The sequence below is a fragment of the Talpa europaea genome, assembly GCF_964194135.1.
Source record: "Talpa europaea genome assembly, chromosome: 5".
Taxonomy (NCBI): Eukaryota; Metazoa; Chordata; class Mammalia; order Eulipotyphla; family Talpidae; genus Talpa; species Talpa europaea.
The window spans coordinates 19,679,780-19,705,809 of record NC_140071.1 but is presented as its reverse complement, the minus strand read 5'-3'; the positions used below and the strand labels follow the sequence as shown (position 1 = coordinate 19,705,809).

At 37.9% G+C, this 26,030-nt stretch overlaps 2 protein-coding genes across 2 annotated transcripts in view; one reads left to right on the top strand and one right to left on the bottom strand.

Annotated features, from left to right (window-relative positions):
• RICTOR (RPTOR independent companion of MTOR complex 2) overlaps positions 1-8,348 on the top strand; it is a gene marked incomplete at both ends in the record, with an annotated part of 102,336 nt that extends 93,988 nt beyond the window's left edge. The window contains 7 exon segments of the mRNA XM_084233711.1: positions 341-400; positions 402-426; positions 942-1,175; positions 6,157-6,312; positions 6,642-6,765; positions 8,017-8,155; positions 8,274-8,348. Of these exon segments, the coding sequence (XP_084089837.1) occupies positions 341-400; positions 402-426; positions 942-1,175; positions 6,157-6,312; positions 6,642-6,765; positions 8,017-8,155; positions 8,274-8,348 (813 nt within the window).
• An 8,310-nt stretch (positions 8,349-16,658) lies between these two features.
• Positions 16,659-26,030, bottom strand: part of OSMR (oncostatin M receptor) — a gene marked incomplete at both ends in the record, with an annotated part of 31,246 nt that continues 21,874 nt past the window's right edge. Inside the window, 9 exons of the mRNA XM_084233904.1 lie at positions 16,659-17,171; positions 17,514-17,586; positions 18,354-18,435; positions 19,383-19,550; positions 19,754-19,842; positions 20,124-20,307; positions 20,875-21,106; positions 22,503-22,681; positions 24,110-24,289. Of these exons, the coding sequence (XP_084090030.1) occupies positions 16,659-17,171; positions 17,514-17,586; positions 18,354-18,435; positions 19,383-19,550; positions 19,754-19,842; positions 20,124-20,307; positions 20,875-21,106; positions 22,503-22,681; positions 24,110-24,289 (1,700 nt within the window). The remainder of the gene's footprint in view (positions 17,172-17,513; positions 17,587-18,353; positions 18,436-19,382; positions 19,551-19,753; positions 19,843-20,123; positions 20,308-20,874; positions 21,107-22,502; positions 22,682-24,109; positions 24,290-26,030) is intronic.

Here is a 26,030-nt window from a genome sequence, read left to right as displayed (position 1 = left end):
TACAGGAAAGGACAGCAGACATGTCAGGTGAACCTAGTTGCATGGAATTTACAAATTTCTAGATGGTAAAGAGTATTAGAATGTATATTTTTTCAGATGTCTAAATACATTACAGGTAAAAGCTGAAATAGTTATTTTAATATCCTTTTAAGTGATCAATACTAGAGTTTTTAGAGTTATTTGGTGTTTTCTCAATTTTTGATAATTTATCTTTCAATGAACTTTTTGCTATAGATTGACATGCTATAATAAGTCTGTTTAAATTTCTTTTCACCTAATTTTATATTTATCAAGTGGACTTTTTACAACAGGACTTATCATGACTTATATTTTTATTTAGGTAAAAGATATTCCATATTTTCAGACAAAAAATATACCTCCGCATGATGATCGAGGTACAAAGAGTGTTTGCCCATGATGCAGGAGGTAATTCGTGGTTTTTGTTCTCATGAGGCTTCTCTTTATGTTAAAAATTCTTGTTAAAAGAAACAATTAAAAAGAAATTTCTTTTCAGTAAATCATCTCTGATATGAACTGTAATATTTTAATAAGTATATAACTATCACTTACAAATTTCAAAGCTTCTTGAATTTTTTAACAAGTACACAGCATTACTTCTAGATTCAGAAATACTTTAGACTTAGAATTAGTACTTTATGCAAATATTGAAGATAATTGAAATGATGCCTTAATTATATTTTAGTTTTCCATTTTGTATTTAAAACCTCACATTAAAATAATATAAATATGTCTACTGACTATATTTTTGTAATTTAAATCATATTATCCTTTCTTCCTTCAAGTAGGATTAGATTTTTAAGTCATAAAAAGAGTGCTGGCTTTCTTCCTTTCTCCCTTTTTAAAAATGTCATAATGTAACATACCTGAAAGAGTTGTTATTGATGTTATCTTTATTATGTCCTATGTTTACTTATGTACAGGTCTTCCCTCTGGAGCTGGAGGTCTTGTAAAAAACTCTTTTCACCTGCTACGACAGCAAATGAGTCTTACAGAAATAATGAATTCAATCCATTCAGATGCTTCTTTGTTTTTAGAAAGTACAGAAGATACTGGACTACAGGAACATACAGATGATAACTGCCTTTATTGTGTCTGTATCGAAATTCTGGGTTTCCAGCCCAGTAACCAACTAAGTGCAATATGTAGTCATTCAGGTGAGTGATTAAATCCTAGATGGATCTACTTGAATTTGAATCTGCTCCAGTCACTGTTAATCTCCCAGCCCTGTTAATCATTCTTCATTCTTACTATCTCAGCCTTAATTCAGTCTCTGAACATCTCCCTGTTGGAGATGGCATATATATACCATTATTGATTTGAAATTTTTGAACAAACTTGTGCTCTTTTTGGTGATTATAGGCATGAAAAATGTGTTTTCTCTGCTCTTCCCTCATATTCCTCCCCTTGCTCATACAGAGACTAACACCATCTATTTAGTGAGTCAGCCTCATCCTGAGTGTCAGAGTGTTTTATTTGTGATGCTCTCTCTGACTCTCAGATACTGACACTCCTTCCACTTGTCGCCCTTTGTGCATGGATGTCATATGATAATTATTGCTTGGTTCTTCTTTTTTCACTTCTATTTAGTAAGGTCTTTCAGGATATGGTCTTTTTATTACTAATACCTGGCTGTGTACTTCTTTCCATAGTAGGCACTCAGTATGTATTTGGTGAGTAAGGTGATGCAGTGGACGCAGTGTCAGCTTTTTTATGATTCAACAAGTGACATGTATTACCAATTTCATATTAGTATAGATGTGTTTAAAATACTAGCATAGATACCTTCTCTTGGTGAATGCCACTCTGTCACGCTCAGAAAAACCTAATGATGACCAGAGTTCTCTGGATCACTTTTCCAAATTTCTTCTTGTTATTCTGATTCAGAACTTCCCAGCTGATAGGTTGCAGCACTCTGATATAGGAGATGGGTTTGCAAAGATATTAATCCCCTCAATGATTCAAAGTGCCTTTGGGGTCTGGGTTTCACAAACCCCTGGACTCGGCATTTCCCACTGAACAGCCTTGTCCATGACCCCAGTGTGTGTAAGTATTTTCATTTCTGTGAATGAAAAGTTTTGGAAGTATTCTTCTAATGTACCACACACAGTAAAGAAGGTGCTGTTTTAAATCATTTAGGCTATACATTGCTTTGCTTTAGTTACTACAAGTTTTGCTTCTTTATTTACTCATTCAGCAAATACATAATGAAATACTTACAATGGAGCTTTGCTGTATTGTTTCCTACTTACTTCAGGTGCAAGGTTGAGGAGCAGCAGAGGATGAATAGGTCTTAATTGGGAAATGATTATATGCTACTGGTACCCATTTCAGAGTTGTGAAGGGAGGGAGGATAATTGTTAAAATCACTGAATCATCAAGACTTTAAACTAGATGGTAGGAAAAACAATTGTAGGAGGAAAAAAATAAACAGATATTATTTTTGCATGCTTTAAGTTTTCCTTATTCCAGTGGGGAAGGAGATTGGCTGGTCAATGGAATATGAATCTAATACTGCTTTTGTAACTAGTACCATCAAGGGATAGGTACTTGATGTTAGCAAAGAAATATAACCAAATGTGCATGTCAAAGAAGAGACTTCTTGGGGCCTCTCTAGTGGCCTAGAGGTTAGCACTACCACCGTGAAGGCCCACCGCAACGGCTAGATTTTGATTCAGGGAGCTAACCCACATGATGCATCAGACCTCTCCTGTTTGCCTGATGCCCCCCTTAGCAGTGTATTTCAGTGGGTCTGCCTGTTCTGCTCCCCACTCTGTCTCTGGTGAATCTTCTCCCCCGCCCCACCTCTGGCCTACACCCCAGTTCTACACAAAAATAAATAAAATCTTAGAGAGAGAGAGAGACTTTAGAAGTTACTATTGAACTGTGGTCTAAAGAATGAATACAAACTAATGAAGGGAAGACAGGAGTCTAGAAAGTTTAAAGATAGAACTGTATAAGCATTGGTCTTTTGATGGCATAAGCTTGAGAAGTAGAAGGTACTATAAAGACACCTGTTTGAATGGGAAAGGGGTGGGGGGAAGGAGATAGAAGATTGTTCTAGAAAGATAGGTAGAGAAAAGAGCCTGCAAGAACCCTTGCTACCCTAAGTGTAGTGAGTAGATCAGGAGCATCAGCATCATGTGAACACTTGTTAGAATGCAGAATCTCAAGCTCTGTCCCCCACCACAAAACCTGCATTTTCATAAGACTTCCAGGTTATTTGTGTACACAGTAAAGTTGAGAAACACTGCCACAGGCCATATTAATATCTTTGTGTATAAAAAAGGATACCTTATTGATGGCAAATGACTGAAAATCGTTCCTTTACTATTTAATGATCCTTTTATACAGACATAACTCTTAAATACAAGAGATTTCATTCTCTAGAAATTCTGGTGGTAGTGGTGGCAGTGATTGTTCAAATAATGTTAAAACTCAGAAGAAAGACTATTAGAATAGTATATTTAGTAGCATTTTATTCCCTGGCATCTTCCCAAATATTTATGCATTGTATGATTCTAGAGTGTAAGACAAAGTGTTGACCTTTAAAGTTTAGTATTATACATTTCTGTTGGGTCCAGTTTACATATACCACCACATTTTCCCTAGTGTAGTTAACCAGCCTAGAAAGAAAAACCTTACAAGTGTTTTAGATCACACCATCTGGAAAGAGAACATTACCAAAAAGAAAGAAAAAAAAAAACTGTGAAAGATAGGGGCAAGAAGATCTAGGTTATCCCTTGATAACTGTGAGGAGTATGTAGAAACTACATAGAAAGGAAAGACCCTGAAGACACAGTAATGGTTTCTTAAATTATTTTGGTTATAGAATGCATGTTTTTTTAATAAAAGATTTATTTATATATGCGTACAAGAACTGGGGTACAGGCCAGAGGTGCCAGAGGGTGAGAGGACTCACCAGAGACAGAGTGGGGAGCCAAACAGGCGGATTGACTGAAATACACTTCTGAGGGGAGCAGTGGGCAAGACAGGAGAGATGTGCTGCACCATGTGGGTATCTCCCTGGCTGGCTGGGGATCGAATTTGTGCTCCAGAGGCCGTGGACAGCTTCATAGTGCTGTGCTCAACCCCTTGCGCCACCAGGGAGGCCCTAGAATGCGTGTTTTAATCAAAGTCTATGTAACACAACAGATGTATGCAGATGAGGGTATAAGGAGAATGATGAGTAAGACCCCATGCACTAAACCTTTCCCATGTGGTAACTTTTTTTTTTTTAAAGATTTATTTATTTATTTTTATTTATACAAGCACTGGGTACAGTCAGAAGCGCGGGAGGGTGAGAGAATTCACCAGAGCCAGAGTGGGGAGCAGAGCAGGCAGAAGGACCAAAGCACACTGCTGAGGGGAGCAGCGGGCGGCAGGAAAGGTCTGCATGCCATGTGGGACCCTCCTCCGGTAGCCGGGGAGCAGCCAGGGATCGAACCGGCGCTGCAGAGGCTGTGGGCAGCTTCGCAACCCAGCGCTCAACCGCTGCGCCACCGGGGAGGCCCCCCCCATGTGGTAACTTTTAAGGAGATTCCAGCAAATGCTAAGCCTCCCAATACTGAAGGCCACTGGTGTAAACAAAGAACAGTGAGCTTGTATTCAAAAAGACTTAAACTCAAAGCCTAATTTTTTAATTTAATTATTTGAACTTGGCTAGTTACCTAATTTTGTTGACTACTACTTTTTGTGTTTGCTTAAGTCTTAAATAGGAATAATCATACATACCCTTTGGTATTTTGATATTTAATAACATGTAATTAGCATTCAGTAAGCTCTGTAGATGTCAACTCACAGTAAAGTGTTTACTTTAGAAATAATGTTTTCATAAATTCTGATAGTTTAGCTTATCAATTGAGTCTGAAATATCATTCATCTCTTACCTGACTATTTTGCAAATCTTTTGGTAATAGTTTTATTTTTAAATGTATATTTTAAGTAGCATATTTACTTTTAAGTACCTTGCAGACATTTGATTTCCTTAATAACCAAAATTTAAAACTATGCTAAATTATAGGTCTTCTTTTCCAAGGAACCAGAGCACTTTCTGCTCATTATTAGTAGTGTATAACTAGCAATTTTAGGAAGTGCTTAGAGATAAGATGAGGTGGTATTTTTCTGTTATGTGGAAAACAACACAGGGGGAGGTGGTATGTGTTAACATTGACCTAGTTTCCTGGACTTTTTAAAAACATTTTTTCCTCTATTCTGACAATATGCTGTAGTAGAAAGAGTAGTAGAGGGCTCCACAGGTCTTACCTACCAGCTGTGTGTGTGTCTCCTGTCTCTGAATCTTTATAACTAACTTCCAGTATTTCTTGTAATACCAACATTGTATGGAATAGGTTGCCCAGTATCATTGCCTGAAAGGATAAACAAAGACTTCTTGATTTCCATTGGCTCTAATCATTTAATTTAAATGCTCAGAAAAACTTAAAATCAAAAAGTTTGTCATTTTTGGTAACACTAAGATGTTTGGTTAGCTTTAAAATCCCACCCAGGAAGTACTTCAGTAATGCATAGGTACTATAGTAAATTTAATAAATTAATAAATTTAAGGAATCAACTTCTATTGGTTATTCTTCTATTGGTGATTATTAAATGAGAAAAGCAAATCATAAAATAATGCCTATAGTATAGATCTACTTAAACACCTAAAGAACATGAAAGACAAATTTAAAATAGCAAAAATCTGAAATTATATGCGTGTGTGAGTGTTTACATATGTATGTGTGTATATAAATATATATATGTCTCAAACTTTTAACCATATTTTCCTATAAAGAGGTATATTAAGTTTGGGGGTAGGAACACTGGGAGGTAGATTCAATAAGGTGTCTTCAGTGTGTATTTACTAAGGTGTCTTCACTTTTTGTCTGCTCTACATCTTTATTTAAATTTTTTTAGTTCTCAAATATTCATATTATTTTGTAATAGCAAAGCTTCTGTGTAAGTGTCTGTATAATTTAACAAATTTCAGTATCTGAGCACTCTATTTATTTTGAAAATCTTCATGGAAAATAACTTGAAAAGTGGAAAGAAATTTACAAGGAATCATCTTCATTATAGTATAAATACCAGCACAGAAATTAAGACATTATATTACTTTAATTGAAATAATGTTTTTTTCAGACCTTCAAGACATTCCATATTCTGATTGGTGTGAGCAGACTATCCATAATCCTTTAGAAGTGGTTCCCTCTAAGTTTTCAGGAATTTCTGGATGCAGTGATGGAGTGTCTCAAGAAGGCTCAGCCAGTAGCACCAAAAGCACAGAATTGCTACTAGGTAAGTTTTCAGATTCAAATCCAAGCATTCTTTATAAAGAATGTGCTAGTTTTGTTATTGTTGTTGATAAATAATGTTAAAGTTGTCTCAAAACTATGATAAGCCACTTTTAGTGAGGTCAATTAAGCCAGCACTTGCACCTATATCAGCCACTGGTGTGTATACTCCTTAGCGATCTGCTTTCATTAGACTTTGGCTCCCCAAATGATGGGTAGATCATGTACAGTTTATCTCAGTCTTAGATCCTTAGGTAAACTTTAAAAACAAATCCCATGAGTTATAATTATTTTTCTATGTAATAATAAATAAATTATTTTAATCCTTTTCAGGTGTTAAAACAATTCCAGATGATACACCAATGTGCCGTATACTCCTTCGAAAAGAAGTTCTAAGATTAGTCATTAATTTAAGTAGTTCAGTTTCAACTAAATGTCATGAAACTGGACTTTTAACGTAAGTAAACTATGAGCATGAGTATTATTTGGTCTGATTTTTATAGTGAAAAAGATAACTTGAAATACCCAGAAGTTAGACCAGCTGCATCAGTCGTTCTCAACTACATGGCATAGTGTGTGACTCTAGATCGTCTCCATATACTTCCAACCAAAATAACATGGGTAACAGATTGAATGCTGAAGCAGACATGTGAATCTAGCTAGTTGTCTTCTAGTAAGCGAGAATCAAAGAGATCTGCAAAAATATAAACAAATATTACTCTTCTCACTTTTATTATTTTGGAAAATAACATCTTTTCATTAAAATTTATGTATTTATGTTAGCATATAGTAGGGCTTATCTTTTTAATGAACAATAAATATCTTGTAATTTTCTAAATTTAAATTTCTAATGTGGTAATTACCAATAGCTGTAACCCACAAAAATTAAGCTTTTTTGGTGTCCTTAATAAATTCTAAGAAAGGGGGGATTCCTGAAACTAAAAAGTTTGGGAAACATTGACTTATCTAAAGCAAGTGGTATTTTCTTGATTTAATTTTACCCTTTTCTCATTCTTTCTCATTAAAATTATACTATTTTTATTTTTCTCAATTATAACAAAATTCAGACTGAATCTTTAACATCTTTGATTTGTACTATACATAGAGCAGTGGTTCTCAGAAGAAGTGTGCCTCAGTTTCCTGTAAGGTTTTTAAAAAGTTATAACAGAGATACAGGGTCCTACTACATACCTCCTGATCAGAAACTCCAGGAATAATGGGTATTTATTTGTGTATTACCCCACCATATCCCACTGATTCTGTAATACTATGCTTTCCTCGCTGAAATCTATTGTTTGAAGGGTGAAAGATGAAGTGAGGCAGTCCAGTCTAGGGTATCAATAACTTTAGTCTAAGTTTAAAAACTAACTTCTACTTTAAAACTTAATTTTGGGAATGTTTGCATCATTGTCAACTGATAAATTTTGATTTTGCAATTGCTTATGCTTGTGAAAAAGATAGTTCTACCTCCCAAGAAGCATTTTGATTTTGGTCATGTTAAAATGGAACCCAAAAGTTAAAATATCTTAAGTATGAGGCATGAATATTTAATAATGTGAATTCTTACACTATCACCCCAGTTACGCCATATCAGTATCTGGAGGGAAAGAAACCTGCCTTAAGAATTGATACTTTGGAGAAAAAATAGGTCAGTTGTTATTACAATTTTTATCACAACATACTCTTTTTTTTTTTTCTTTCATTTTAGAATTAAGGAGAAGTATCCTCAAACGTTTGATGATATATGCCTTTACTCTGAGGTTTCCCATTTGCTGTCACACTGCACGTTTAGACTTCCCTGTCGGAGGTTCATACAAGAATTATTTCAAGATGTACAGTTTTTACAAGTAAGCAAGATTGTTCTTCTGAAATTTATCCCTTAAGGATAATTTTGTGTTTCACTTGAAACAAATTATACTGTGTACACACTAGTAAGTTATTAACAATTTACTGCTTCTTTCCTAGATGCATGAAGAAGCAGAGGCTGTGTTGGCAACACCACCAAAGCAACCTATAGTTGATACATCTGCTGAATCCTGACCTCATATTTATGATTTAATAGAAATATACTATATTCATATTTGTGGATTTCCTAAAAGCCTCAGAAAATGCTGACTGGGGCAGCAAATACAGGAGTATCTTCTGTACACAGTTCCAGCAATTACTGGTACATAAGCAGTTGGAACTGCAGACTTCTCTAACCAAAACGACTTCCTCTGTACCCCACTGAACCCTTTTGGGGCTTCATTGTTCATTACCACAGTTTTAAGAGTTTTAGTTACCATTGTATGCAAGAGCCAAGCACTGAATATCTGGACAGGTTTTCTGGTTTGTTTTTTTTTTTTTTTTTCATTTTAAATGCATAATTACAGTGGAACAGTAATAGGATATGCAGAAGCAACCACGCTAGTTATTTCTGAATTCCCTTTTTTAGGGTGAATATAAAGATGCCTTGTTTATTAACTAATTCTTGGAAACCAGGAATCAGTGTCTCTGAGGCCACATCCTGTTACCACAATGGAGTGTGCTGTAACTGCTGGTATTAGAGGGGGATCTAGGCCCTTCCACGTTTTTCTTAATGTTTGTAACACTACTTCAGAGGTTTATAACCTCAAAGCAAAGAAGAGCCTCAACAACTCGGGACTTATAAGTTATTTTTTGTTACTAGATTTGCATAAAGTTTCTTAGTTGTTTTCCATCTCTTCAGTTTTGTTGCAATGTGTTGTTTTAGGCTATTTGAACCAATTAAGGTTTTTCACTACAGTACCTGATTAAAATCAGAAAATCATTTTATAATTCAAAGTATTTCTCTGTATGGAATGCATATATTTTCAGTTGACCTCTATTTTCATCAACTTCCCATATCATCATTTTAAACAGGAACTTGAACAAGCACTATTTAGACCTAAAGCAAAAGAAAGCATTAAATAAGTAACATTTTGGAACTCCTGAGGGAAAGATAAGGTTGCCTACAATTTACACATTCCATGGGAAAAGAAGAGCCATATTTCCTTTTTTAAAAATCATTAGAGAAACTTGTTATTATGATTAAAAATTGTAGTGAAAAGCCTTAAATACCAAATTTTAAAGTAGCAGTAATTTAGTTTTTATATCAGTGTTCATGTTTTGCACAAACTAAATGCAGTGATAGGTGAGTTTATGAGTACAGTAGTTGCCTTTATCACATTTGTGAAGTTGTTAAGCTGATGAGGGCAAGGTTTTGTTTGTTTAATTTGTATATGTCTAAAGATATTTGGAAATCTTTACAGAAATTAAACATATATGCAAATTTGTATATAAAAGTAGCATGGCCATCATCACTAGAATGTTTGTAAATGAAAGGATTATCTTTTGGGGTCTATATATAAATAGGAAAAAATCCAGCTGGACTGATTAGGACCCTTTTAAAACTCATTTGTGTATACCATTTTTACAATTACACATCAGCTTTGACACAGTCATAGTGCATTGATTAATGTTTTCCCATGTTATTCTTTTTAAAGTGGATTTGTTCTTTGAGATCTCTGTAAAGAACCCTGTGAACTAGAAAACAGAACTCACAGAGATTTTTTTTTTTTAATTTACTAGCACTGAAAGTTCCAATTGGGATGAAGCATTTCATCTCACTTCATAACACCTCTTTTGACTGCACTTCAGTGAATTGTTCTTATGTGCACTGTGTAGCAACTTACATTATAACAAAGCAGATAAGGGCTCTAAGCTGCTGCTTATGTTGAAAGTGGTTCTTCAGATTTTCTCTCATAAAATTCAATTGAAGATATAGCAAATACTTTTTTAACTTTAATTTATTACTGAACACAAGTGTTTATTTAAATGTCAGCAGTACTTTCAAGAACGTTGTTTGTCACCTTGGTCTCTGGTCTTAGATGATTAATCTACCTTCCAGAGAACCAAATGTCAGAGATAGTAGACCAAATAGTGGTTAAAATCTCCAAAGGAGGTAATGTAGTAATCTTATTCATAATGGGATTAACATATTTTAGACATTCATTTTAAACACTACCTCAGTTAATATAGAATATAAAATCTGTGGTTTAATATCTCAAAAGTTAACAGTAATTTTTTTTTTTTTTAGTCACACACAACTATCCCCATACCTGGACCCCACCTCAGTCATCCATTTTGAAATGAAGTCTTTGTTACTATTAGCCTGAATAGTTTTTTTGCCTATTACTTAAAAGACATGTGTGTATACATCATAATATTTGCCTATAGCACTTAGTTTGGGGAGACATTCAGAGCTTTGTGGTTATCAGTAAACTTTAGGGAAAAATGTCTGTACTTAAATTTATAGTGCTATTTGGTTTTTCCATGTTTTACTGACAGGTCTAATACGTTTTCTTTAAGTACTTGTTTATATAAAAGTAGACTTTTGTGATGAAAAATGCTCACATGCAGTGCCAAGTGATTAATTTAGGTGTTTAAAAACATAGCAGAAAAGATTAGGGATGGTGTCAGTGGTAATAAAAATAATTGAAAAAAATCACCTATAAATAATAGATACTACCGGATATAGAATACCAAAATAATATCAAGATTTTAGAATTAATCTTAGTCTATAAAAATTTGTACTATTGGTAATTAATAAATAATTTGGAGGAATTCAGGCAGTTGTGCTGGTTGCAAATTGTGAATTTCTAATTGTAAATTGTCATTTCTAACAAATTTTTTTCAAGAACAGATTTCAGCTTCACATACTAAGTAAAAATAAGGAAATTAGAAATTTAGTATTATGAAATATGGTCCAAAATTTCTTAAATACTTTTATTTTTTGTTTATGCTTAGGTAGATTTGAGGGGAGAAAAAGACCTCTTTAATAAAAAAAATTTCTAATAAACATTGATAGCATAAGGACAATTCTATAAGACAGTTGACATGAAGAGAGGCTCATTGGAGGTACGTTCCTTATTACACTCTTAACTCTTAACAACATAATTTATACAAATCCTTTTGTAATGGTGGCTATAAACAGTTTCTAGCTCTTTTATCCAGAGCTTGAGATGATTAGAACTGAGTTTTTCAGCACATGTTACATTGGCAAAGTGTACAATGCAGTGTCAGTGCTTATTTAGATTTGTCTGCTGCTATTTATTTACATTACAAATTTTTTTCATTCTGTTGAGAGGATAACTTTTATCCCCACATTAAAGCACAGATCATGAAGCAATAAAAACCAATCAAATAGCTTATCATCCAAATTGTAACTGCAGTTATTTTTGCATAGTAAGAATGAGGTGCCAATTTTTTATGAGATGAAATTTGTAAACTAAGTTGGGAAATTTCTGTTGCAAGTAAGGTTTTTCCCTTTTGGTCCTGTGCTTCCAGTTTTGTCTCAAATTCATAGTTCATTGAAACATGGAAAAGAAGAAAAGATAGACTTAATGGAATTAGTTTTGTAAGATGAACTGTTGGAATAAAAGGACATTTCAGATTTTCTAAAATATAAGCTGGAAAAGGTCTCTCTTGTCTCCCAATTCAGGAAATACATTATTGCCAGCTTAATTTCAAAAGTATCACTACAGTGAGAGTTTTAAGAGCATACCAGTGAAATTAATAGTAAAGCTTATCAAACAATATTGAAATCTGTGAGAATCTTTCTAGAGGCACTCTTTATTTTAGTTCCAGGTTCCCAGGGTATTTTTCATTCATACTAGTTTTTAATGACTCACACAGAATGTGAGTTTTTCCCCATTTAGAGTATTTTTTGTAATGGAGGTTGATAGCTGTGCCACAGCATGCATAAATTGCACATTTTGTTTGACTTTCTTTATAAAATATTTAATTTGAAAGATATAATTTATGCCAAAAAAGTATACCTTGTACTTTTGCCACTAAGTAGGTTGAGCTAGCACAAAATGCAAAGTCTTAGGGTGGGTGGGGGTGATAAAAAATTTTCATAGATAGTAATTGAAAAATATTCCATTACTGGCCTGTCAGAAATCCTAAAGCTGCATTGTAAAAGAAATGGTGTAAATTAGTTTGGAAAGTGGTAAGGGACTGTGGGAAAAAAAAAAAATCTCAGACTTAATGCTCCCTAACCACATGATTTTCTTTTTTTAATTTAGTAATACGCTGCTACATACTTGGAGGTTCTGGTGTTTGTAAGTCACTGAACAGACATTGAAATCTGATTTATATTGTATAACTGTAACATAGAAAGAAAAAGTATTTATATATTTTCCGTAAGAATATTTCATTGTGTATAATTTAAATAAGGTTTGTCCCCAAATGGTTTTGCTCACCTTGATTTTTTTTTTTTTTGATTTTCTTGTTTTTTGTATAATGTGTACAGTTTATGTCAAGGGCATTAAAAGCCTCCTGAAGCATAATCTTATCAAAGGGATACATTGTTAATAAAATGTACTTAAAATTCTTAAATTTGTGTTGTTCTATTTGAAAATTTAAAATACTCAATCTGTTGATTTGCATCATGTACCACTGATGCTGATAATCCCAGTAAAAGGGACTTCTTGCGGTACCACAGATTATGGTCAGGTTCAGTAACCTCAGTGGCAGTTTCAAATATTTTATACCCATTAACATTCTTCAGAACCTAATCAAACACTCCTTATCTTTACACTCCTTATTTATTTATTTTTTTTAGTATCTTGTCTTACACTCCTTATTTTTTAACCTCAAATCATTATAAAGGTTTGGAACAATGGATCTGTCTGTAGACAACAGTTCTGGAATTTTTTTCAGAATTAATATACATTATAAGTGATGATGGTGGGATGACTTTTCTAGGATGACTTTTCAGAAACTGGCCTGATTTGTTAACTAACCTACCACTACGTAATGGCAAAAGCTTATACCATAAGGGAAATGACAGGTCTGGAGAATAAAATTCTGTTTCAAAGGTACAGTCTTGCAGCTGTTTAAATACAGCAAACCATATGTCTCACTTTAAGAAATGCATTTATTTTGGATAATTTGGTCTTAAATACATTTCTGTGTAATACTTTTCATTGTGTTCCACTTCTAGATGCCATTCAACAATACATTCAAAAACATAGTTGGCTTTAAAATAAAGAGCATACTTCATCATCATACAGCTGATCTTTGAAAAGAGTGATAATATAGCTGAACTTGAAAAATTGTGTCATTTTTAAAAACTTTTGCATGTAAAAATGCTAAGAAAAGAGTATTACCTTAGTCCGTTTGGACTACTATAGCAAAGTACCACAGACAGGTATCTTAGTGAAAGCAGGAATTTATTTCTTAACAGTTCTGTAGTCTGGAAGTTCAAGATCTGAGCACCAGTGTGGTCAGGTGAGGACCCGTTTCCCAGCCCCAGACTTATGTGTGCTTGTCTGGATTAGGGAGGCTCTTGAGCTGTCTTTATAAGAGCATTGATCCTGTATATGTGTGCTCTAGTCTCATGACCTAATCACTCCCGAAAGTCCGCCACATCCTAATATCTTTGGGTCCTGAGATTTCAATGTGCAAATTTTGTGGAGAGAGACTCAGACTCAACTTCCTTTTAATTGATTTTAAAAATACATATACTAGAGCTTTTTAAAAATGCTTATCTTAGAGGACTAAGACAACTACATTTGAGTGTGATTTGGATTTATACTCAATTTAAATTGAATATGTTTTGATGTGTGGTAAATACCAGTTTACTAATTCTGAAGGCTTTCCAACTTCTATTGTTTATCTCAGGGTTTTAAAAGTTCTGCTTTATGTCAAATGTTTAATGTTTTGTAGATGAGATGAAAGCCAGATTATCTTTTCACAGGGCTTTTAGAAGAAATATTTTATATTGTCTAGCATTCATTTTTTAAAATACACATTCTGTGGACGTCAGCTCCCCTACAATTAAAGAGTTCTGTGTGGGAATGTCAGTGAGCACTTTCAACCAGTCAGCAGCTCTGTTGTGTAAGTCCCAGTTGCAGTACCCGGAATGCAACTGAAGAGGGCTCCAGGCTTACATGGTACTTACATGTCAATGACAACTGCCCACTAGCAAAACAGCCTGATAATTTCTGAGGGATTACTGATTTGATTTTAGGTATGATTCTTTAAAAAGGTATTATGACTAACTATATTAGAAAAAGTAGAGCCCATTTAGCGAAACGTGTATTTACAGATTAAATTATGTGACTTAACTTCAAAATAATATCAGGAGGGAGAGTGGCTAAGGGTATGGCTTAGTGGCTATTAGAGCTAATGCTAGTTTATAGGCACTTGTTATTCCATGTTCATGCATTTTGAAACTCTGTTTTATCCTACTTTGACACAAAAGCAAATTTTAAAGTCACTGAATAACACTTCTTAATGCTGTTAAGGGGCATATAGTCTTGAAAATTAAGGTTTCAAATACTAATTTATTTATTATGAACATAGAAGAATATTTATAGCCAAGACACAGTCACAATGATATTGTAGACACAAAGTGATATAGCCCAACATTTTCTCTTGGTATATTTCAGGAAGTTGTCCTCATTTGACTTAGGCAATAAGTCTCAAAGTTGAGTGTGCATCTGAATGCCTGAGAGCCAAGAAAATAGATTCCAGAAAATAAGTAGATTCTTGTTTCACAGTGATTCTGATTAGGTGGTTTTAATAGGTACCCTGGTAGGAGGTTTTAGTGGTACCCAGGAATATACATTTTTAGTAAACTCAGGAGGTGAATTGTCAGAATACTAATTATTAAATCTTCAGTTCATAAAGAAACAATGCAATGGTGAAATATTTCAATTAAGTTTTGTTGCAACAAAAATAACTTCCAAGATTTTGTGGATTACATTTTACAGAAAATCTAAGATACTATTTACAACAATATTGATATTTCTTGTCCATTTATAATTGCATCATTACAAAGGAACATAAAGAGGGTAAATGACAATACTGGCCTTAAAGTCTTCTTGAAACTGATAATCAAGAGACTCATTTGTACTATATTAGGGGTACCTAAATCAATTTTTCAGCCAAAGGTTTAGACACGGGAAAAACTGAAATACCGGAACAGAAGTTCTGTTTTGTATAGGTATGATTAGGTCTCTAATCATAGAGACCCTCTTCTCCTCTCCCAGCTTCTCTCTCTACAATCTCCTCCCACCCCCCCTACTCTCTTCTCATTCTCCGCTCTCTTCTTGCCTCTCTCTCTCTGGCAGTTAATACTAGAGGCACAGTCATTTCCACAACACTGACAGGAGTCAGCAAACAAAAAGGAACCCTTATTGTACTGGTTTAGAAATGTCGTAAATAACATTAAGGATGATGGGCAGAAGGAAGAGAAAGGAACTAACATGTAGCAGCACAGTTGAGTACCCGGTGCTTGGTATGTACTGTCCTCTCCCACTCCATGTAACTTTTTACAGTTAAGTCTAAATGATGTCCAACAATGAGGCTTCATTATATTAGCATACCAGGGTTACTAATGAGATTATAAGGAGGATGCTTGACCTAGAAAACCTCTTTCAAAGTTCTAAGGATGCTAAATGAAAACATGCCATTGTTGTTCTGGGAAAAAAAGAGGGAACATGAAATGTGAAAGGAATTGTTTAATGATATATTTTTCCCTTTTCTATTCTGAGGTAGTTGTAAAAAGAAATGCTAGAAGACTGGTGTTTACAGAGGAGTGTTACTGTCTTGACGCTAAGGCGGAGGTCTTGCCAGTCCCACTCTTAACAGTGGTGAGCTGGAATCTTAGGATTTACTCGCTTCTTACCTACTGGAAAAGATCTATGACCCCAGAAGAGAGAATTTTACTGCATCAATGAACTACAAATTTTTATTACTTCTAGGCAAGTCTAAAATCGGCTTCCATTTCAGGCATCTGTGACCTGCTCATAAACATCCAGAGGAAATGAGCAGTGACAACTGATGATCTACTTACAAGTTTGTGGCCGTGATTATTAAATCTAGTTCCTTTTACCTTGAACACAGGGGTGAAATTTAATGGGAATAGTTACTCAGGGGAAAGTGAATTTTTAGATCCACGCTCACCCTGTCCTGTCTAGTACGGAGTGGACAGCGTCTCTGCCTATGTCAAGTGCCAGGGCCTGGAACACACAGCAGCAAAGCAAGCCTGTTCCCACAACCCTGCCATTTCAACAGCAAGTCTGCTCCGAGGAAGAACTTTGGTTTCATGGCTTTTGGACCTGGAAAGCTAGCAAGATTGTGGCAGTTTTAGGTAAGTGAGACCTGCAAACCGTGACAACTCACTGGAAATAAGCACCAAGGTGTCTAGTGATGATGGAATGGTGTCAGCCATGCGTCCCATGGTGTCTGTGTAGCATTGGTATGAAATGAGGATGTTGGTCAGCAGTAGTGTTCACCTTGATATGGAAGGGAAATGGAGGGAGCACTGTTAGTCTCCGTCTAAGGAGGGGAAAGACCCAAAGGTATGGCCATTTGTGTTTTATACTCTGAACATAGTGCTGGCACTGGGGGGTTTGTGGCGGGATTATCCTTGTCTCCAGAGAGGAGTGAAGCCAACTGGGACACATAATTCAAACTAGTTTCTCCAGCAGGGGTTTCTCCCAGGGAGTTCATACAGTTTTTTTCTAGTGTCTTTAGTAAATGTTCAGGTGCAGTCAATAGTTCCAGCTGATTTGGTGGGGCTCTAGGGGATACTGGGACATGGTTACAAGAACTGGAGTTAGAAGCTGCCTGGTTATAGGTAAAATTCTCAAAACAGACACACGGTCCAGGTCCCGAGGAGGAGTTCTCTGCTGGGAGGAGGTAAAGGTAAGCAGGCGTAGAAGGTCCGGGTTCTGTGAGTGACTTCTTCGTGCCTAAGCACTGGGTCTTACTCTCTTCTGGCTTGTTTATAACTTCAATAGCATCTGGAATGCAGTCGTTGACCTTCATTATTGTTAGATGAGGATTCTCCTGGAAGGAAGACAAAAAATAAATAGATATAGTCTGTGTGTGTGTGTATGTGTGTGTGTGAGTATTAAAGTATATAAAATGGGTGAAGTGCATTTAGAGCTTCAGTTTTGTTCCTGTTTCATTCTGGTCATAATTTGAGTGGAGGTGGTGTTGAAAACAAAGGGTTTCCCCTGACACAAGAGAGGAGCTGGACTTCTGCTTCCGCCTAATGCACGGCGGTGGGAGAAGTGTGGCTTTTGCTCTATCCTCCCGTGGCGGTCTAGGAAAGATGGTTATACAGCCCCAACCCTGGATGAGTTCTTTAATCGGTACATGGTATACAGGCAATTTCCCAGCATTTACCTTGGATTTTATTAATGACAGGACACTGCTCTTGTTAGGATCTGGAATGTCAGGATAGCACTTCTCCTTCATCCTAGAAAAAATGAAAATTAGACAGGATTTGGCAAGATAGTGGAATACTGAAGAGCAAGAACTCTGGAGTCAAATTCTGGGCATCTAATTCTTGCTCTATCATTTATTACACATTTGGGCCAGCTACTTAACCCTCCGTCCATGCTTGAATTTTCTCATTGATTCAATTAATTCTGGTGGTGGTGTGCGGATTAGGTGAATGGCTATATCTAAAGCACTAAGCACACTGCCAAACACGTCGTTCAAATCCAAGCATTAGCTGTTGCTATTAAATGCGTTATGCAGTCTTTTTAGGTGTTGTTATTTCCTTTGTGTATTGACCTCAAAAGCTATGTTGTTAAATAAATCATATTCTCATCTAAGCTTCCTTTGTCCTTTTTAGCACTTTTTTTCATATTATTCAATGTGATTTTTATCTTACACCCCTTTCTAGACTTTTCTTTGACTTGCTTTTTTTAAAAAAAAAAAAGATTTATTTATTTATTTATACAAGCACTGGGTACAGTCAGAAGCGCGGGAGGGTGAGAGAATTCACCAGAGCCAGAGCGGAGAGCAGAACAAGGAGACTGACGAAACACACTGCTGAGGGGAGCAGCAGGCGGCAGGATAGGTCTGCACGGCATGTGGGACCCTCGCCCTGAGGCCGTGGATCGAACCGGCACTGCAGAGGCTGCGGGCAGCTTCGCAGCCCAGCGCTCAACCGCTGCGCCACCAGGGAGGCCCCTTCTTTGACTTTCTTTTCAGATAAAATCTTCCTGACACACTTACCACTGGCTTTTCAGGGAGCATACGATGATGATCACCACAACCCCGAAAATCATGAGGAATATGTATATGAGCAGTATATGGGCTGGAGAAGGAAAAGAGAGATAGTTTAATGACATTTTAAATTTAAAGTCTACCAGTGGATAATTCAGTTGGGTTGGTAAATACCCTCTTTTATAAATGCAATTGCACAGAGAGGGCTTGGAGGCTGACAATCATTCAGGTGTTCATTTATTTCTGTTTACTCTATTTGCCTTCTTGTCTTCCCCATCTCCAACACCAGGCTGTCCTGGAAGGAAGAGGGTTTGATTTGGGATTGAAAGGGTGGTAATATCATTGGAGTTTTGTAAGGTAGGGCAGATCTGGGTAGATGCCCAACACCAGTGGAGGACTCTGCAGAGAAAGACAAAGACGAGGTGCAGAAGCCAGCACCTCAGCTATGGGTGGAAAATTTACATTGACACCAGGGCAAGAAACCCTCTTCTTGCTCCACGGAAGAACAGTTTGCCCTCAAGCTCAGTACTGCTGACTACAGTTGGTTTAAAATTTTGGATAAATTATGGATTTATAACGTATTAGAGAACCAGTCTGGGGAATTAACCACAGCAGTTTTCAAATTTCAGATCACTTTTGGTAAATAAAGCTTCTATTAAAGTGTACAGTATTTCCCCCTAATCATGCGGAGATAAATTTCAAGACACCCCCTCCCCTGTGGATCCCTGAAACAACAGATAGATCTTCACCTATCTACACTCTAATTTTCCTATACACACATGAATAACTATGATAAAGGCAAGAGGAAGTTTCCAGACTATACATCAGTCAGACCAGCTTCACTCTTAACCCGTTTTATGTGGTGGGGTTCTGTGCTGTGTGTGTGATGAAGAGTTTCATCTAGAAACAAGTTTACAAAGACCAAAAGCTAGAGAAGAAAAGTTACAAAAAGAAAATCTAGACAAAGTCCAAGGCAACTGCTATGGAATTAGTTTCCCTGGAACTTCTAAAGGAAGAGTTTTGATTTGGAAAACTCACAGTGATTGTCCGGAGTTGTGACCTCTGTGAAAAGGACATCAGGACCGTCGCCAACACTTGTGAATGGGGTGACAAGAAACTGATAGGTGGATTCCGGCTGCAGGTGTTTCACGGTCAATGTCTTTTGTTCCGGGTTGCTGATTTTGTATTTGCAACAATCTGTACCATCTGTGGTTTTAAAAAATGATTTTCAAGGAAAACAATTATTAAGAGTATGACAGAGCTCTTGAGAGAGCACTGAGTAGTAATCCTCTTGTGGATTCAGGACAGACATTTTGGGAACCCACCAAAATTTATTATAATTTCATCAAACTTTAGGGATACAGGTAAAATTTTCAGGAAATGGCAAGACAAGCAACTAAATATCCCACTAAACGAGGGATGCTGGTGCTCCGGGGAGACACACAAATCCACAAGAGACAGTAAGAGCTTGTGAGACTTTAAGGTATACACTGATGACCTGTACCGCAAGTCAAAGAAAAGGAGTTAGCAAGAAAGCTTCACAGTGGCAGGTTCACTCAGGAGCTAAAGATACCTCAAGTCCTTCTAAAAATACCAGGCCACATTGTTTTTTAAGTCACTTCCAACACTGGTTCCCACTCTCTTGTCTGGCCTACTAATTGTATAAGAACAACATTCTATCAGAAAAGCTTACAAGCAGAGAATTCATCTAGCCCTGGACAGAGATGGCAGCCTTTTCAATGATTTCAAATAATGAGGAAATTTTTTTTTTAAAGTTACTTTCCTGAAAGAATTGCCTTTTCAAATCCTCTGGGGCAGTGTTTCTCCTTAGATTTCAGATAGACATGGTAGCCTTGTATAAAACCAGGTTGGGAGCTGGAGTTGGCGGAATACCTCTGCCAATGCAGAGTGAAGGAGTAGGGTTTCAGGTCATTCACGAACACCTCGGGGTTGTCGGAAGGAGCTAGGAAAGGAAGTTGGGTAAGAAAAGAGTCATGATTTAGAAGATATCTCAGAGCATTTGTGTAAACTAAATGTGGACCCACAGTTGACTGGAGGCTGGAGGAGCTTCTGCCAAGTTAAGAAATTTTCATCTTTCTTTTTTTTTTTTTTTTTAATGGGGGATTTATGCCTTGCAGTGCATGAAACTTGGGGAGTAGTGGAGCAATATTTTTGTTCAAGCCATACCTGGATGCCCAGAGAGACACAGTAACTTGTACAAGGTCACACAGCAAAACAGAGAATGAAGGTTTTCTTAGACTTAATTCTGGTCCTGAATTCTAAATAAGGTTTCTGAGAAGACCAGGCCAGAGAACAGGAGAACTGAAGTGGGGAGGTAGAGGAGGACCAGGAAGGGTTCTGTTCAAAGAGGTAAGTTGGGGAGGATTTGAAGAACTCCAGTTCCCATGTCACGGCAATGCAAAGTTACCCAAGTATCATTGGGAAAACCTGGAGCGTTTATCCAGAAGGTTGTCCTGAACCTGTTTTACCACATACTATTGTGTACGCCTGGTTTATGCTCACAACTCACACCTCCTGCATGTCCCAGACAGCTCCCCCCACAGAATGAAGAAGGCTTCAGAGTTGATTTGATCAGTGTAAGGCAAGCAGGGCCCCAGCAGCTGGGCTTCCAGCAGGTGTGAGATGCTGGAGGACGGACAAGGTGAATAAGCAACACCACGGGAGGCTCGGAATGGCCCTATGTGCTGCTGGTGGAATCCTGGTAATATTTCTAGAAGTGAAGGCACACTATGTATCAAAGTCTTAAAAATGGTAAAAGAAATGAAAGAATATTTAAGAAATCCAGGCCTTTTGATTCAAATATTCTACTAGGATTTCATTTAAAAGCCATTATTGTAGGATATGGACAAAGAGTTAGCTGCAAAGATGCTCATTCACATAGGACACAAGGTATTAGGCAAAGGGAAAAAGAGATTAAGCACTGGAGACTGCTAGACACCTGCAGGTGAATTTTATAGTTTATAGCTGAAAAGCATAATGATCCTAACTGTAATGACAGGTGATATGACATTTACAAAGATGAGGCACTTTGCCATCATAAAAATGACATAGTTAAGTGTAGTTAGTGCCATGAGTCAAAAACTCTTTACAAACTTCAAAGAGTCTATTTCATGCAAAACTATATACGTGTGTGTGTTTACATATATACCGAAAAAAATACCTGAATAAGCATAAAATATTAATTGGCTATTCGGTTTTTGGTGGTAAAATTAGCAATGATTTTGTCTTCCTTTTCCAGTCATTTTATAGATTATCTTTAGTGAAAATGTTTTGTATTTGGATTATTAAGTGCAAACTTGTCCGACCGCTGTGGAAAGCTGTCTGGAGGTTCCACAATCTACTAAAAATGGAGCTACCATATGACCCGGCAATTCCACCACTAGGATCTACCCAAAGTACACAAAAACATTGATTCAAAAGAACACTTGTAGCTGGTGGGAGTGCAAACTGGTCCAACCACTATGGAGAGCTGTGTGGAGATGCCTCAACCTACTAAAGATAAAGCTTCCATATGATCCAGCAATTCCACTCCTAGGTATTTACCCAAATGACACAGAAACATTAATTCCAAAGGGCACCTGCACCCCTATGTTTATAGCAGCACAATTTACAATAGCTCAGCTTTGGAAACAGCCCAAATGCCCAAAAATAGATGACTGGATCAAGAAGATGTGGAACATATACACCATGGAATATTATTCAGCCATCAAAAAAGATAAACTCATGCCATTCGCAGCAACGTGGATGGGGCTAGAAGGAATTATGCTCAGTGTAATAAGCCAGAAGGAAAAGAAAAATACTGGATGGTTTCACTTAGAGTAGGAATATAGGGGAACCCAATAAGACATCAGTGTAAAAAAATAATAACAGTACAAAACACAACAAAGCAAAAACAGACAATTATAAACCAGAGACATCCTGCAGGGGAGGAGGAGGGAGAGGGATCAGAGGGAGGGAGGGAGGAGCACAGGGGACTGAGGTGATGGTGCATGGGTGCATTGGGGAAGGAAACTCTATGGGGACTACACCTGAGGGGGTGGGGGGAAGCAAATATTGTTAAAAATGAACAATGATGTAAAAAATTAAAAAAAAAATAAAAAGTAAGTTTTAAAAAATCTAATTATTAGAATGGGACACTGAAGTCTTCTTAAGCCCAAAACTAGGAGTCTTTGAACAAGTCTGCCCGTGACACATTAAACATTTCAACTTACCCAGTTCCTGGGAGTATCCAGTTTTTTTCTCTAATAAATAAGCAGACTTTTTTGTAGAAATTCCATAAATTTTAAACTTGTATCGGACCCCTGGTCTAAAAGCATCTAAAGAAGAAAAATCAACATATTTTCAATACAGAGTAAAATTCTCTTTGTTTCTGGAAAGGAAAAGAATATAAATTAATGTGTTCCTCCTTCACAATTTCCTCCCAGGGGTGAGGGTAAATGCATTAATCAGGCTTTTAGCGCCACTGGCCTCTGTGACTATCACCTGCAGCCTTGATAGTGTTAATGCAGAAGACACTTGGGTGCGTGGGCGTGGGGCACGCGGCCTGATTGTGGACAACTGAGTATGGGTGTGGGCATGCATGACTGTGCACACCTGAGCCTAGAGGCCAGGGCTATAGGGTGCTGTCACTCAGAGGATGGCTGCGAAAGGAAGAGTGACTACATTAGAGGCAAGACCACAAGAGAATGCGAGAGAGCCCAGAGAAAGTAAAGATTTGTGGGGGGCTGGGAGGCTCAGTTATCTGCCTGCCTCCCAGCCTCTCCCCCCGCGCCCTCCCTACACAGACACATACTGCCTGGCCCATGCCTGCCTTCTTGCATGCCAGCCTCCTGCCTGGTGTGCCTGTGTACCTGGTTTCCTGAGAGCATTAAAGCCTGAAAAATCCACAAAGGGCTACGGGACTGTCCTTTATCCTTCTGCCTGACTTGATAGTGAACCTGCCCTGTGTCTGCTTGTACAACAAGGGGTTTCTGTCCTTGGTCTTCACCGTCTTCCCTTGGAGTGTCCCACTGTCTCCAAAGAAATATATGTTGTCCAAAGAAACATACATATGTATGTTTGCATGTTGTCCTCTTGAGCCTGAGCCCTCCAACACGCCCTTATCCACATGCAGGATTTGACAAGACGCAGAAAACCTTTTTAAACTCTCCTCCTACTCTAGCAACTTGCTTTTTCACTTTGCCTTTTCTCTCCCCTTTCCTCAGCTTATCTCTGCAACCACCACAGCGCCCACCAGATGGCGCCACTCACACCCCGGTTCCCCCCAGAAACCTGGCTCCTTTGACTTTGCTCATCTAGTGAGTTTGAAATTACAAGCCCAATGTGAAGGTGAGAGGGCAAGTTCTATATGTTCCTCTGACACTGAAGATTTGATGCTTAACACCCATCAGCTCTACGTCCTAAACATCCCCCAAATCCATGCACTTCTTTGATTTTGCAAAAACTCTCTGGACAACAGTTGGAATGGCCCTTTGCCATTCCTTTGAGATGACTCATTTAGAGGGAAATACTCAGCGCAATCATGCAAACTGCTCTTGGGCTGAGTTCCAGCTGTTCTTGTAAGAGTATTAAAGATCCTATCTTAGGTCACATCATTGTAAAATGTGAACTCTTAGCACCCAAGTTGGATTTTTAAGTTCAAAATGATTAGCACAACTTTGTATCCGTGAGGCAGCCCAGAAGTCCTCGTTGGATGTGCTATGAGGTGGACAAAACAAGTCAGTAATATGGAAGTTTCTTCTTACCTGAGCTGATGACTGTGTGTGTGGTATTAGGGCCCAGGTTTTTCCACTGGGGATCACAGCCCAGGTGCCAGGGACACGCGTGCCATTCCACAACGTAGCCCAGCACATCTCCAGACGGGGGCTTCCAGGACAAAGAGATTCCTTCCTCTGTACCGTTAACTCTCTCTTCTTCCACATCTTCTATATGGTACAGAGATACCAAGACTTCAGATTTAATTGTGTATTTTAAAGATTTATTTATTTATTTTATACAAGAACTGGAGTACAGGTCAGAGGCACGCGAGGGTGAGAGGATTCACCAGAGCCAGAGTGGGGAGCAGAACAGGCAGATGGACCAAAGACACTGCTGAGGGGAGCAGTGGGTGAGGCAGGAGAGGTCTGCTGCGCCATGTGGGTATCTCCCTGGCCGGCCGGGAATCTAACTGGTGCTGCAGAGGCTGCGGACTGCTTCTGCAGTGTGGCGCTCAACCGCCTGCGCCACCGGGGAGGCCCTAATTGTGTATTTTGTAGAAGTGTCAAAAAAGAATTTGAATGTGGAGGTGAATGAAGTCAATCAGGCATTTTTCCATCCTCCCGCTGCTGGCCTGTATGGCCGGCACCTGCGGTCTCGCCCTCCTCCTGGGTTGCGTGGATGCCTGGGGCGGAGCAATGCAGACAAGGGGCTCACGTACCTATGATGAGGGACACATGGGCCCACCGGGTGTGCATGTGTAAGTGAGGGCACCTGTGCTGAGAGGTGAAGGACAAAAAGGTGCGTCACTCTGCAATGAGGCTACAAGATCACACGAGACTGAGGGAGAAAATGCCAGGCAGAGGCTGACAGGGAAAGCTGGTCTATTCCCTCACTCAGCATTAAAAGCCTGTAAAAAAATCTGTCGAAGTCTCCAAAATTCTCTTTCAGCCTGTGAGTATCGACAATGAACATACCTGGCCTGGGATGGTTGCACGCATCTAACAGGTAAGAGCCCTAACACTTTATTGACAACAAGGTTTGGACGGGGTCTGTTTTCACAGGTGTTTCCCAGTCTTTGGCTTCACAGAAAATACTCATACCTGCCTTCAGGGGGCCCTCAGCCAGACCTGAGACCCAAGTCGACTTTAGCACCTAATACAAGGCTTGACAAACCATCAGCAGATGCAGCCTCTTAGGATTTTTTTTTTTTTTTTTAAGATTTATGTATTTATTTATACAAGAACTGGGGTACAGGCCAGATGTGCAGGAGGGTGAGAGGATTCACCAAAGACAGAGTGGGGATCAGAACAGGCAGACTGACGAAATATACTGCTGAGGGGAGCAGCAGGTGAGACAGGAGAGGTCTGCTGTGCCATGTGGGTCACTTCCCTGGCTGGGGATCACACTTGTGTTGTGGTGGCTGCAGATAGCTTCGTAGTGCTGAGACTTAACTTTTTGTGCCACCAGGGAGGCCCTCAGGCTTATTATTTATTTTTATATGATCCTGACGCTTTTGGTTTTAGTACTTTTAAAGAGCTGTAAAAGCAAACCGACCACTTGAAGAACACGGACTGTGGAATGGACACTATGATCTGCAAAAGCCTGGAATATTTACTATCTGTCTCTTTGACCCAAAATGTTGCTTTCTGACTTCTGACCTAGAACCGTGTTTGCTACTTGATCTGTTTTCAAAAAATACCTTTAACCGGACAAATAATTCAGCTTAGTTTCTCCACATAATGCAGGCTGCCCCTGGACTACGTGTGACTTCTAAGATGTTATGGGAAGACGTCGAGGACAAAGAAAGAAAAAGCAATCCAGATAAGCAGTAAGTCAGATTACTCAAGGACATGCCTGCTTCTTGTGGTCAAATCCACCACTTCAACATATTTTCTATATCAGAGTAGTTTTCCTAAAGTCCGATGATAAGAAAAAAACTCAGATGGCCTCAGTGGGCTACCCTTTATA